This window comes from Megalops cyprinoides, chromosome 15 (assembly GCF_013368585.1).
Source record: "Megalops cyprinoides isolate fMegCyp1 chromosome 15, fMegCyp1.pri, whole genome shotgun sequence".
Lineage (NCBI taxonomy): Eukaryota > Metazoa > Chordata > Actinopteri > Elopiformes > Megalopidae > Megalops > Megalops cyprinoides.
This window is the reverse complement of record NC_050597.1, coordinates 20,360,027-20,375,195: the sequence shown is the minus strand read 5'-3', so window position 1 is coordinate 20,375,195 and position 15,169 is coordinate 20,360,027. Positions and strand designations below refer to the sequence as shown.

General features: G+C 41.1%; 1 protein-coding gene across 1 annotated transcript in view; it reads left to right on the top strand.

Moving 5' to 3' along the window:
• Positions 1-3,074: 3,074 nt before the first annotated feature.
• The window catches only part of plpp4 (phospholipid phosphatase 4), a 43,273-nt gene continuing 31,178 nt past the window's right edge, over positions 3,075-15,169 (top strand). Inside the window, exon 1 of the mRNA XM_036546966.1 lies at positions 3,075-3,534. Coding sequence (XP_036402859.1) covers positions 3,446-3,534 — 89 coding nt within the window. The 5' untranslated portion in view covers positions 3,075-3,445. The remainder of the gene's footprint in view (positions 3,535-15,169) is intronic.

The window sequence follows — 15,169 nt, the reverse complement described above, 5'->3', positions numbered from 1 at the left end:
TTTGTCAGGACACGGCTGAAGCATTTAGTGATGGGTAAAGCTGATGTCATGGATAGGCTTATTTTGTCTTTTATTTACCAAAATGTGTAATCCATGATCAATATATCTTATGGCTCTTACCCAACTCAGTAACCTCTGAACATATCATCCATATTACATTATTTGCTTAGCAGATACCCTTATTAAGGGTAACTTTCATATCTTACATTTTATCCATTTATACGGCAGGATACATGATTAGGCCAGTTGTATTATGTAAATACCTTGGTCCAGGTTAGTGCCTCATATGGGAATCAAGCATCCAATTTTTTGGTTATAACATCAGCTGTATAACCACTATACCACACCGATGCCCTACCTCTTTCTCCAGGATTGTATTATATATATATATATATATATATATATATATATATATATATATATATATATATATATCATTATATATATATCAGCATTGTATCATATATATATATAGTTTATATAGTTGTGCATTATAGTTTTAATGCACAATTTGAATGAATAATGAATTTAAAATGTTAACTCTATGTTATAAGGCCACTCTCATAGTACTGTCAGGAATAGTACTGTCAGGAATGCTGTTATTCAGACGGATTTTATTTATTTTTTTGTTTGTCATTGTTTTGTTTCATTCTTTGCAGCTGTATGTGTGCATGATGTTGTGTTGTGAGCTTTGCATTTGTTTGACTATGATTCTGTTCTTTCACACAAACACACACACACACACACACACACACACACACACACACACACACACACACACACACACACAGATATAAAAAGCTCCACTAGCTCTGTCCAGAACTTCCTGGTAGGAACCACACCATACATTCTCTCAAATATGACTCACAAAACCAGAAAACTCTCTTTTCCTGGGCTATCCAAAGACATTATTATGAGCCACATCAAAACATGTTCCTTCATTATAAAGCAGAATGCTCTGAATGATAAGGTAATGATATCACAAGGGTATGTAGAGGATCAAGGACCCTACTAGCAGTGTGAAGACCAGACCTTTAGAATCTAATGGATGCCCACCATTCATTTTTTCTCTGAGTAAACCCCACATTCTGTGGTGTTTGGATTCTTTGAAGTGAAGATTTTTCTTCCCATGGAATCATTTGATGTTTCTTCGCTGTTGTTTTGTCCTCATTAGCAACCTGAAAAAGATAACAAGCAGACCGCATGGCAGAGTGTAGGTGTGTAAGGGGGGATGTGTGCATTGGCATTTGTCCTAAAAAAATACCCCATTTCAACATGAATTAAATCCCAGACACAAACAGAATTATTCATTAACAGAAGCAAGGACTGTGTGTGTTTTGCGTCTGTGTGTGTTTTCTCCTTTTTATTCCTTAGTTAAATGACTTTTAGACAAAAGACCAAAAAAAAAAAAAAAGTTATGTTTTTTTCCTCCTGTTCTTTTTCCGCCAGCGAAGACAGACAGGTAGTAAATAGAAGATCTATTTTAGAGAGTGTAAAATATTAATGTGGCTCTCTGAAGTAGTAGAGGCACAGCTGCTGTCTACCCGCAGGTTCTCCTCCACTATGCTGTTCTGTCACTGCAAGGCCCCGTTCTTCTCAGCCTCCGAAGCTAATTGCCCAGTGAGATTCTTAGCCAGATCCAAAGTAAAAGCCTGTGCGTGATGTTCCACATCATGTCATCCATCACACAAGGACAGAACCAGGGAATCCATTCATAACTGACTCTGGCTGACTGACTTGGCCCAAGGTGTGACTGGATAACAGAGGATCTGGAACCTGGACCTGGTTCTGGGCCCAAAACAGAGTTTACTGCTCCTTTCTGAAGATGACACTTTGTGGTAGTTTTTTGTTGCTTTTGTTGTCTATTAGTTGTTCTTTCACATCTCAGCAGTGGCAACCTCATTGAACAGGACAATGTATACACACAGCCCACTCCTTCAGATTGGATCTAACTCGAATCAAAGAGATCAGATCCCCTTATCGGACCACATTCAATTACATGATCCAATTTGTTATTATAATAGGATTTGAAATAATATTGAGACCTTGTGTTCCTGCCAGTCTTACTTTGTGTGAAGTGCTCTGTGGAAATTTCAAAATGCCAGACCGGCTGCTATACTCAGTAAGATTTGATTGCTTGTGATTGATTGGTATACACTGCACATACAGGGCTTTGATTTGTAGGCAGTAAATCAAATATAACTTGATGGGACTTTGCACCAAGGAGGTGATGTGTGATGCTTGTGTACTTGAAGAATATTTTAATTTCATATGTAGGTATTCTGTTTTTTTTTATATAACAAACAAGCATGTGTACATGGGTGTGTGCACAGCCATATGGATCTTAATACAGTTTCAGAGATGCGTCACTATGGGAACGCTCAGAGGGGAGAAGAGTCACAATTACAGCTTCCTGTGATGCCACAGGTGTAAGGAGCTGTTAGAAAGCATTCACTTGCACTGGGGAAAAACATCCTAACACGTACATTGCTATTCAGGTAACATGGCCTTTGTTAGAAGCTGAGCGGAATTGGATAATTACAAGCACCGTGCCCCCATAGTGGTAAGGAGACTGCTAAACAAACATAAGGCAAGATGTTAACAATAATGAGGTACAATAATAATAATAAAAAAAAACAGTTCATGTAAAATACAATAACAAAACAAACCCCAGTCATTTAGATCACCTTGATAACTGGCTCTTACATTGTTTGCAGCATCAATCCTGGTGTACAGACACACACACACACACACACATATATGGATGAGTGTATGTGCAATATATATGCACACGGATATTTATCTACTTGCACGTTTGCTCTTGCAATGTACTGTATAAAGCCACCATAATATGTCTAGACTTAAAAGGAAACTCTTGCTTCTCTCTCTCCCTATTCCTCTACATGTGCGTGTCTGTGTGCTTCATGAGAGAGAATGAGAAAAACGGTTCTTTCTCAACTCCATATATTCACTTTGTGCCGCTCAATATCACCTGCCTCCTCCCTACCAGCCGAAAAATTCTCTCTCTCTATCTCTCTCTCTCTCTCTCTCTCTCTCTCTCCCTCTCTGAGAAGTGCTTTAGAACCGTTTCTTCCTGCCCGCCTGTCTCAGTGCTTAAAACCGTGTTGGAAGAGCGTTGAGGAACGGTGTAGAGTGTAAAAGAAAAGGAGTTATCTCTAAGGAAAAGGGAAAAATACAAATCCTTAAAGTCGGCACAGAGATATAACCACCGCGCTGTGGAGGAGGGAGTTCTACGAGAGACCATTTCTGGTTATACGCTCGCGACAGTCATCGCGGCATCTATGGCACAGGGACTGTTGTGCGTGACTCCAGGCTATGAACTTCATTCTCAACCGTGAAGGGGATTAAAAGTGAACGCGCACACCTGTTTTTCCACTGCGGTTTATTGATACGATTGGATTGCCCGTCTGCAGGAAGTAAAACCATGAAGATGTCTCCCCCAGACCGAAGGAAAAGCATGCGAGACCTGGCGCTGGAGATTGGCATACGAGTTCTCCTCTTCGGAGTTTTCGTGTGAGTAAAAGCAGCGCTGATGAGAAATGCTTGCTCGCGCTTAAAAGATATTGCGGCGTTTATTTTACCATTGAGTCGCAAACACGTAAGATGTTGCTGTTGTTTTCTTTTTTGTCGTTGTTTTCGTCATTTTGGATTTTATTTATAACGGGACTGTGTTCATTCTGATGTATTTCCTTTTGTATTGAATTACGATGGTATTTTGGCTGACGTCCATGCCGATACTCTGCTCATATTATGTTGCTACCAAAACAAAGTAGACCTCTGGCAGCATTCAGAGGCTGTATAGCTGTCTGTTTTTGACGTCTGAGTGTTTCTTTTCCAACATTTCTCAGTCGGCAACCAACACTCACTAGTTCTTTTCTGTTGACCTGTGCATGTACGGTATATATACTCAAATTATTTATTTTAAAATTTTTACAGATTGTTGTAATTTAAAGTTCATTTTGTGATGATAACTCGTATTACTTCTTCCAGTTTCGAATAAGTATGAACCAGTAGGCTAGAATCTGTAACACATCATGAATCATTCGGCATTTTAATGGACTAATGCCCATGCTCAGTTGTGGGCAGAGAGAGCGCTGTCTTGTGTTCAGGCATGGAGTGAAGTACACTGTGCAGTGAGAGAAACTATATTTACTTTAGGCTCTTACCTCATACGGATCTGAATGGCCTCGCGATTACAGCAGCGACCCAGAACTAGCTGCAGCCAAAACGCATGGTGCTGAAGGAACAGCTCCTTCCACTGGCGCAGGCTCTGATGCCTCGCGAAACCTCCACACCACAGCTGCCGGCTTTCGCTCAAAGTCGAACATTCAACAGCTGACGCGCCAACTTGTCCAACACACAGTGCCATAATAGGTCTTTCGTGTTTACTTATATGTTTGCAGATCGGTAAAATGTGTGTTAAAACACTACCAGTCACGAACTATGTTGGACACATTCTATTCGTAGAGCTGCTATATGCACGTCTGATGAGCTTTGCTGTTTAAATGAAATAGTGTAATAATTGATGTGTGTGTGTGTGTGTGAGAGAGAGAGAGAGAGAGAAAGAGAGAGACTGGACTTTCATAAGCTTTTAACTAGCCCTCGTCTCATAAAGAGCATAAATAGAATTTAGTATATGGATATAAAATTCTACAATTCTAGAATCATTCTACATATCTGTAACATAGCGTAAGGAAAAAAAAACTTAATTTTTGTTACACATTGCCACTTAATTTAAAAGCTTTAAAAATATTCGGGCATGCAGAAGTTTCAAACGGAGGTAGAGACAAAGAAATAGAGAGAAAGAGAGAGAGAGAGAGAGAGAGAGAGAGAGAGCGCTGTGATGACTCGTTTATTTTCTGGCACTTTCTATAAAAGGTGAATTTTGTGTCCTTTCTCACAGACATGGAGGAAGGCTTGTAAGCGAGGCTGATGGGTGATTTCATATTTGATTTTGATATGCTATAATTGGTTTTGCGTTGTCAAAATCACAACACTAATGACCTCTGGAATTCGTCTCTTCTTACATTTATTTCTATTTTACATAATTTAACTACCCCGCCAGGTATTTAGGGCGCAGTAGCTCCTCATCGCATCTGTGTAAGAATTATTTACGGCAGCAATGGATGGAGGGGGACACGGGAAAATTAATTAGACTTTTCTGGCAGAACATTTTACAGGGCAGTACCACGAAAACGGTTCTGTAATTACAAATGAATTAATTGGCCTCTTTAACTGTGCATTATTTCATCGTAGTAACATCTGATAAGTGAAGGAACTCGCATCCTCAGCACATCTTGCCAATATGTTCCGGAATATGCGAGAACTCGTTGCTCTCCCCGTTTTTTTTTCCATTTTCTTTCCTGCAGCCCACAATCAGAGGCCGAACAAGATGTTCAAGTAGCCACTGTGGGCATTGCTATTATAACGATATCTCTATACATCCAAAAACCGCACTGGGAAATGGTTTAATGTGTGTTGCTCTAGGACGTCTGGGACGTACCTTCAGGCACTCTTGTAAAAAAATATACCTTAAGAGCAAAATGTGTGACCGCGACCGCATGTGATCGTGCAACTGGCGGGCGAATTTAAGGAGACTGATGTAGCTACTTTTCCTCACCTTTACGCCTACAAGGTAACGGAATCGACAGAAGTTTAAAGCCCATAAAGTATTTACGCCTGGTCACTAGGTTGAAGACCAGCGATAAGCAGGGCTGTCTTCGGTGCGTCTCACTTCGCATCTCTCAGATGCTTATTCTGCAGCGTTTATTTCGCCGTGCTGTCGGTATCTCTTGAGTTTCTTGTCAGTATGCTGGGATTTGATGGGCCTTTAGATAAAGGTGTCAACCGCTGCGCCTTTGAATGCTGGTTGGTGGAGGTTTGACTACTGATAAAATTAAAAAAAATAGTGCACTCAACACGTTCGTGTGCCGGCAATAGGTGGATTAATTGTGCAGAGAGGAAGCAAATTCCAACAACTGAATTAAGCATTTATTTCCTTAGGAGGATTTAAGCCTCCTAAGAAATGCCAATATGTTTAAACCTCTTGCAGTGTCTCACAGATTGCTCACACATTAACCACAGCAGGGATTTTCTTTGAATAATCCGGGTTAAGCACTCCTCTCAGTAGTGCAATCGCGTTGATTTGAGCCCATGATCCCTTGTTCACGAGACCACAGGCCCTGACCACCGTTTCACATTGTTTCCCCTTTTTTTCATTTTCCAATGAAAAACCTCATGCTTACAGTGTTCACATGTGCAGAATATGGCTACCTTGATTCTTTGTATGGTCAGTAATTTGTCTACTGCTGTAGAGATGCATCCAGATGTCATGATGACACCTTTGCTTATGCTGTTGCACTCAAACCCATAATCATTTATCAATGTATTAATTAATTTACCTATCTATCTATCTATCTATCTCTCTATCTATCTATCTATCTATCTATCTATCTATCTATCTATCATATGGAGAATCCCATCCAGGGCCCACAACCACCTGTCTTTGTGCCTTAATGATTCCACACAGTACTCTGGACCTGTGGATCATGGGATTGTATCCCAGACTGTAACATCTTTGATGTGCCCTAAGGCAAGGTTCTGTAACCTCAGTTCTCCAGTAATAAATCCAGCTGCTCTTATGGTAGAGGAGAATTATGCATAACGAGCCCTTTGGATAAGAGTGGCCACACTGCAAAACAATAACCTTCTGCTTTATGCAGAGTTTTACGAGGGGGCCAACAATGCCTGCTCTCCCTTCTTATCTGGAGTGTCATTTGTTCTGTCACATATTAGCCTCCTCTGTGTCAACAAAGCTCCCTGGGAAAAAATTGTGTGGGGTCAGGCAGTCAAACCTGGCCCCCAGGCCATCATCAGGGACTTTGCTCAGATGACTGATCCAGGAGCTGCAGGCTGGCTGTGTCTCTGATTTAAACATATCTGCAGAAATGCGGTGGAAGTGCAATTTAAATGGAAATGATGCATGACATTTAAAAATAAATAAATAAATTAGGAGGTGACCGAAGCTATAAAACCTGTACAGTTATGTTCAGGTTTCACAAAAATTGAGGATAATGAGGTTGTTGCTACCCTGCAGTGGTGCTGCTGTGATTTAAGCAGAAACAATACAGACATATATTTTCCTGTTGAGCACTTACAGTATATGCACTATATACTCTTTAAATCATGGCGACATAGTGCCGCTACCTCTTTCCAAGAACAGAGATATTCTGATTATCTTAAAAAAATTTGTCCAACAACACTCCACCACAAGATCAGGGATGGTATATACTTCCTGAAATCAGTTTTCCACAGTCTGATTGCTATGAGTTGGGGAGCCCAATGATTAAAATCAAATCAAAGTTTAATTAACAGGCTAAATGAAACTTTTGATCTGTTGTAATGGTAGACATGTGAGTGAACCAAACTGAGGACATTTTTCTTCCAGCCGGCTGTCCTTATCAACTCACTCTCAAATGAACAATTTTATGGGATTTACAGGGAAAACTCAGGTGTTTTGCTCTTGATTTAATCAAATCAGACATTAAATCCATTTCAACCTACCCGTAACAATATTCTATATACTTATGATTGACTTTATAGGGGAGAGCTCCAATACTACGAAAATCAAGTGTGATGTTTGAGACTGGTATTTCACAATTGACACCAACAGCCTCCATTCTAACTAAAAACCTACATGGGAGAGAGAGAGAGAGAGAGAGAGAGAGAGAGAGAGTAGCTTCAACAGGCTACACAGAATGTAACACAAAATAATGACGAAATAATAATAATTTAACCATGTACATCATTAATAAACGTCAGTAAATATCCACAGGATGCTTAAAAAAGCCACAATGTCAAAAGTGACACAGGTGATTATGGAGTGTTTAACAGATGTATAGGAAGCAGTGCTGAAAACTGAGCTGTTCCCCACATTCAGAATACTTCCAACGGGGAGCTCGGAGCCACTCAACAGTCACATTGGACACATTCGACAGGCATTAGTGCGACGCCGCCTCCTTCCACACTATGTAATTTAATGTTGTAAAGGGCAAGGGCATTATCCACACCATCCTATATTTATTCTCCCCCGACGCTTTGTCACTTCACTCCCCTCTTAGCATTTTATGTTCTATGTGATTTTCCCATTAAACTTGCAAGTTGGGGGTACAAATCACTGCCACGGCTTTGGTCATGGGCACTCAATCAGAATGGCCCAAGGATAAAACCAGCTGTATATAAAATGGCATCTCAGGTTCTTTATTCAGTCAGGGAATTGATGAGTATTGTGAGTTGCCCTGGACAACGGCCTTTGAAGGCACAGAAACACAGGCTGTGGGTGTGTTCTCTTGGCTTCAAGGTTTTCAGGTTATTGTAGGGGGAGGGATTGTTACTTGCCAGAATTATTTATCTAAATACAGCATTTATCAGGAAGCAGGGACTAAAATGGTTTGATATATGGACCCAGAAAAACCAATAGTCACCAATGGCAATGTTACTAACCATATCTTACACAGCATTTCATCACTTGAAATCATAATAGGAGATAATACTGCATTGTGTTTATTGTTAACGCTAACACATCGCATGGCATCTTTTTTATGCTTGTATTGAAGGAGCTCTTTAGCTTTGGCATAGGGAGCTTAGCAAAAATTCATTATTTTTCAGCATTATTTTGCTTTATTCTTCAAAATGATCCCCTGCTCATTTCAATATCGCTATTGTTTAGTATAATTTCATGCTGTTTATTCATAGAATCAGGGATGTTGAGTAATGCTACAAAAAAGCACACTTTCTGTGCAGCTCAGGGTTGAAAGACAATCCAAAAGGAGAGGAGCTCTTCGCATTTTGAGTCAGTTCTGTTTGTCTAACTGGTGCTTTGGATTCTGAACCCACTTGGGTCCAATTCTTTTTTAAAAATCCATTCAACATGGGTTGTGAAATCATCCGAGCACATTGTTCCTGTTTTTCGAAGGCCTCCCCGACGTGTGAGGAATCTGAGATTGCTCCGATGGGATGTCAGAGACATTTTTTGGCACTTGTCTCTGTCTGACAGTGATGGGGGGGGGGGGAGGGTGGGAGCCAGTGGATTTATTTAGGCAATGTTTGTGGTGAAAACTTTTCCTCAGCCCCCTTCACGCTAATCGTTGTGACAAATTGATAGTAATTGCATGTGAATATCAAATCTTTATGCTAAAGAAAATCTCATCTTGTTGGAACCCCGGGTGCTTTCCCATCCTTTTCTTGTCTACATTGAAGTGACAGGCAGAATTGAGCAATCTGTGACATCTGGGTCATGCAATCTCTAACCCTCATTATTCCGAAGATTGAGGAAGTTTAGGCACTGGGAATACATGTTCGCCTGGCAAGAAATAAAAGTGTCAGTTCGGGGCTACAGACATCCTCCGCCAGCACGCCTTGAGGAATGATGTGGATGCGTTTTAATGGCCTTATAAACAGTTTCATCTGTATCAGCGTCGCCATATCCAGCAGCAGCTTTCCTAACGCTTTACCGAGATGCGAAATCAGAGTAAACAGCGATGGTGGTTGGGAAAAAAAAAACAACATGGCAGCCTGTGACGGCCCTGCTGCATCTGCTTATGTGCCAGCTGAAGTGTGTCAGTCCTCACACTGCAGCAGAACTAGCACAAACCAAACAAACAAACAAACCAACAGAAACAGGCAAAATATTCTTATTCAGGACACCCATCCCTAAAATTATCTCTTAATCGCTAACACTAATCTTTACCCTAGCACTGCCTCCAAATGCCTTTATGTCACTGCTGAATGGAGAAAGTATAATACCAGTACAGTGTGAATAGTACACTGAGACAGCAGTGTGGTGTAGTGACAAGGAGCAGGACTCGTAACCAAAAAGTTGCTGGTTTGATTCCCTGCTAGGGTGCTGCTATTGTACCCTTGGGCAAAGTACTCAACCCATAATTGCCTATTATGTTAGTAAACTGCTAGTAAGTTTCTAGCAGGATAAAACAGTAACCTACTGTATTTAAGTCTCTCTGGATAAGAGTGTTTGCTAAATGACAATGTTATTGTTGTTCATGAGGTTTAAGCCTCTATTTATTAAATTCTGTGTGGGGAAAACCAACTGTGCCATACAACCAACAAAGTGCCATGTTGCCATCAGCCCACAAGGGGTCCCATTAATTTGTTTATTCTTTAATCTATCCCTAACCTTAACCATACTGCTAATATTAGCCTTTATCCCATTTGGGCCTGTTAAGGTTGTGAGTAAATGTGTAGGAGGTGAGAGCTGTGGCCTGACATTTGTTTTATTATGACTGAAACCGATTCCGTCCATAGTAGTCCGTCCCCAGGGCCCAAAAACCAGATACAATGTGTGGAGAGGTCAGGGGACAGCTGAGGAAGCACCCCTAAACAGGGCACACAAAGCTGATATTAACGACCTACTCAAGGGCGAAGAGCCTTGCTGATCGAAGTGTACAAATACTTCTCCCCAACAGCGGTCAGGTCTCAAACTGACAATCCAATACTACACAAGACGCATCAATTTGAAGCGACTGCAGTTTAGAAATCTTCACACAGAGTTTAAATTAAGGGGGGGTTGTAGACAAACAAACAAACAAACAGATAAGATAAAAATTTTATGGTTTATATTTGAGGCCCATTTATATGTAAATGATGTTGCAGCTACCCCCAGCGCTCCATGGCAAACTAATCATGGGGTTAAAAGAGAAAAAAAATACACTTAAATATAGATTTATGACTCAATGTTAAAAGCAAGGTGATCTTCCAGAAATATGACCCATATCATTGCTTGATGAGGGAGACCTGCACTCTGTCAGAGGCTCTTGTGGAAAAAAAAATTGAGTTGCCAGGGGAAAGCCGGCTTTGATTCATTGGTGTGGTGATTTCAATCAGTCAGGGGCGTAAAAGGGAACAAGGGAGAGACCGACGCAACAATGCAGCTGTCTGCGCGAAGAGTGAAGGATAGGAGTCCAATTACGAGGAAATAAAGTGACAGCGGAGCCGCAGTCAGAACGTCAAGGAGACAGGGCTGACGAGGAGGATCTAACAGCACAGGAAAGCCTGTGACATTTTAATCTCAACACATTGTCTCACTTTCGCTATCTCTCTCCTCCCTCTTTCTGTGTCTTTCTTCCTCTTTCTTTCTCTTTCTCTCTCCCCCTCCTGCTGTGTCTCATGTTCTCTATTGATGAGGAGAAATTACTGAACCTATGTGCTCAGGCCTGGCGCTATGGGGGTGCATAGGGGTTCATTGCGCCCCCAGACAGACCTCAGTGCACCCCAGTTGTCTCCTTATATCCCAATGTCTATATAGTATGTATGACTTTTGGTGTACCCCCATGGATTGCAAATGCACCACTCTGTATTTTCTCAGAAAATATGTTCCTGGAACACCAAAGACTGGTAAAGTCCTGACTGAAAAATTTCAACATCATCTTTTGCAAAAGGTTATTCGTTGTTTATGTGACATGTACTGTATATGTGGAGAAAAGTTTCTTATTTTACAGACAAAGATGGTGACATTGTCAATCACACAACAGTTTCAAAATTTCATTGAAGAGGTGACACAGTTGTTCTGATTTCATGTAGATTGATACTTAATTATGATGACTTTAGAAGAATATATAGTTCTGTTTTTCTTTTTTTGAAACTTGATTCACCTCTGCTTTGCAATTTAATAAATCCATTAAATAGGATTTATTAATTGGCTTATTCCTCATCTTTAATAATGTGTTCTGGTATCTGGTGCATTCATATAATGGATGTTTACTTTTTTTAAATTAATTTGAATTGTTATTTGCTTTGGTTAATTGATTAATTAATGCTATTATCCTCTTGCTGCTTATCATTGGTCATTGTATTAATGAGTTTAACCGAAAGCCTCCAAAAATTGTCATTATATCTTAGACCCCCTTGTAGTGTGAATAAAGATAGAATGAACAAAGTAAGGTGTGATTTTGTATATATGAAATTAATCAAATTAGACTGGCAAGCAAAAGACCTGTTATAAGCACTTTCATAAAACAATTGGATGAACCAAGCAAAAAAGTTTGGTTCCTGTGTGTGTGCGTGTGTCTCTGTATCAGCAGCTGTAAATGATTGCTGAGTAATTTATTAATCTGACAATTCTAACAATCAAACACACTATGATAAGTATATATTTACCACATCTTTAAAGTAGTATTTATGGTTTTATTATAATAACAGTAGATAATATCATTGGTGCTGTAGTGGTGCATTGTCAATTATGAATGTCTCTGAGCACCCTGGATCACAATAAATATTCAGAAAGGACATGAAATTTTGGAACACACCCACCCCCTACCCAAAAAAAAAAGACAGGAGTGCTCTGCCAGGGCAACAATGAAAGCGTGTGTTATTTGACGGGTCTGCTACTCTCTGGCAGCACTGTTTCACTTCAGTGTGTTATCACTGATGGAGCAGAGGCTGTGCTGTGTGACTAGGGAGGGGCCGATCCCAAGGACATAAACTAGGCACTCCTCGACGGCCTCCTCACCTTCCCCGGACACAATAACCGTGTCTGAACCCTGACAGCTGGGCCCTGGAGCCCGACTGTCAGATCACGAATGCATTTGATGGGTTTCCGTGGTTCCCTTCAAAATGTGGGCAAGCGTAACCCTGTGTGCGTCACACAGCCTCGCACAAGGAATTTCAGCTGTCAGCTTGGGTCTTCCTCAGGTCTGGGAGTGGGTAAAGCGGGATCTCTTTATCCACCTCTCACAGTTTATCTCCAGATTTACTGTTTTGTTTAAAATAAGTATTCGATTATGCAACATTTATTCTAGGATTTATATATTTTGACATGTGAGAGATAATGTTTCTCCACTGGTCTGTTTTTGTACATCTCCCTGGCTGGGAATAGGGAGTTGCCTGACTGTTGTGAAAGTGACAGAAATGAATGTCCTTTCTGCCTTTTCTCACACCCATGTCTGAGAGAAGGCCATTCACCCCTCTCCCTTTGGCTTTGCACAATGACTCAACCACCACAGATCGATAGCTTTCCAATTCTGTGGGAGAGTTACTGACCATTCTCACTTCCAGAGGGTGAACTCACAACTTCACACCTGCCTCTTTCCTCTTAAACATAATGTGTTCCAGATCTCTATCAGGCCATGAAGGTACCAGAATCCTGGTAAAAATCAATATCCTTTTGCCCTTGGTGGCTGTCTTTGAAAGTAGTTTGAACTTGGGTCCATGCACAGCTGAAATGCTGGGATATATTTCACTCTTTCTAAAAGGCTCTGGTTTAATCCTGCCCTCTGGTTCAGGGACAATGTCTGCTCACCCTTGCTCTCAAGCTCATAGAATGCCTTAGCTTGTAGTCCATTAACCCATAGTAAATACCATACCCTACCTCCACTTCAGAGTTGAGATCCTCAGGCTTCGCAAGTAAGACCTAGGCAATCTCAGTTATGTGCACTGTACAGTACATATTGTACAGCAGATATTCATTGTTTGTCTAAACTGTGTATATGTGCGTGTGCTTGTGTGTATATGCACTCACGTGTAGGTATTTGTCCATGCATGTGTGCATCTGTGGGCGACCCAGGCCCCAAGATAGTCACAGAACTGAACAATCTCCCCTCATGCCTGCAGCAGGAAATGAGGTCAGACGATCTGGAGAAGGTCACCAATGAGTTGGACACGGTGCCTCCTCTGGCGGAGGAACTGACCGTGGAGCAGACTGACAAAGCGAAGAGCGAAATGCACGGCGTAATAGTCTGAACTTTGCAGCTCATCGGCGGGTTGATGCTGTCATTATTGACTTTTCACATTATGAATAATGAATGCACCTCTGTGAATAATGTCAGTTTGTAGTCCCTGGTTCTGACTGAAAGAAAAAAACCCATTTCTGTGAGTGACTGGGCAAAAGTCTGAGCCATCTAGCTAGTAGATGTTTCTCTATGAAAAGATTACTTATTTAGACCGATACAACGGAGGCAGTGCACAGCTCTAAAGAGGGTAGATCTTTATTTGAATTATTAATTTGAGCAGAAACTGCTCTGAATAGAGTGATGGGTAAACAGAGACTTACTTAACCAATGATCCGTTTCAGGGGGAACACTGACCCCATTTGTTTTTCATTAAAGGTCAGTTCTTAGGTCAGAGTTCGCTAGTGTGTTGCCTACCTAAATCATGGGTGAAATGTGGAGAGCATGCAATTAAAAATGTCTTTTTCAGACACTGCATTCTGAAATAAATACATAAAAGAGAATTTACAAAGAAAAAGACAGGCAATCTCGCGATCAACTGTCAGTGCCATTAACCCCCCCCACCCCCACCCCAGGCAGCAGCTGGAGTCTGTGGACTGTGGACTCAATTCAGCTGGGAAATTTTCTTCAACTGGCTTTCCTCCTGTCTATTTGACCATTTTACTGGCTACTGTTTCTCCGCCATTGATTTTTTGTCCCATTTTTAACATTAGCTGTGTCACAGAGGATTTCAGCAAAAGGGTTTCCTCTGTGATTCTGCGCTCGAGAACAACAATCAAGTCTGTCAGGATTAATCATAGCATGTGAAGCTAGAGTATTGTGCCTGTTCTATCTCCAACTCTCTCTCTCCATATATATATATGTACTTACAGAATACACAATCTGTGGGATTGAATACACTATCTATAGGAAAACCAATCTGAGATATTAAAGCAGTCCAAGTGGCTGTGGTGCCAAACTCTATACCTCCATTGGAATGTGAATACATTGGCCATTTCTCCCTTCTTCTCCACCTAGCTGAGTCAGTCCAAAAGTGCTATGGCAGTATTTCTGAGGTAATTACAAAATGTGATTGCAATGGATGTGCTTACATCAAGCAAAAGGGATGGGGAGCCAATTTTTTCTCCTTTTTTCCCTTTTACTATTTCCAGTGCTGGGCTGCTCGGGAGCCGTCGCTATGCCAAAGCGTCCTCCGGGATCTGGGCTCCAATCCCTTTCTGTCCCTGTTGCTGCGAGGAATACATCCTTTACAAAGCCTGTGAAGCATGTTCTGCTCTGCAAACAACATACCACATGCTCACCTTTCACACACTGTGCCCTTCACAGTATCGAACCACGGTGTGCAACCGTTAAAAGCACTTCAGAGCAGACCTGCACCTCTCGAGTGCTGGCCAACCCGTGCCGTTGCT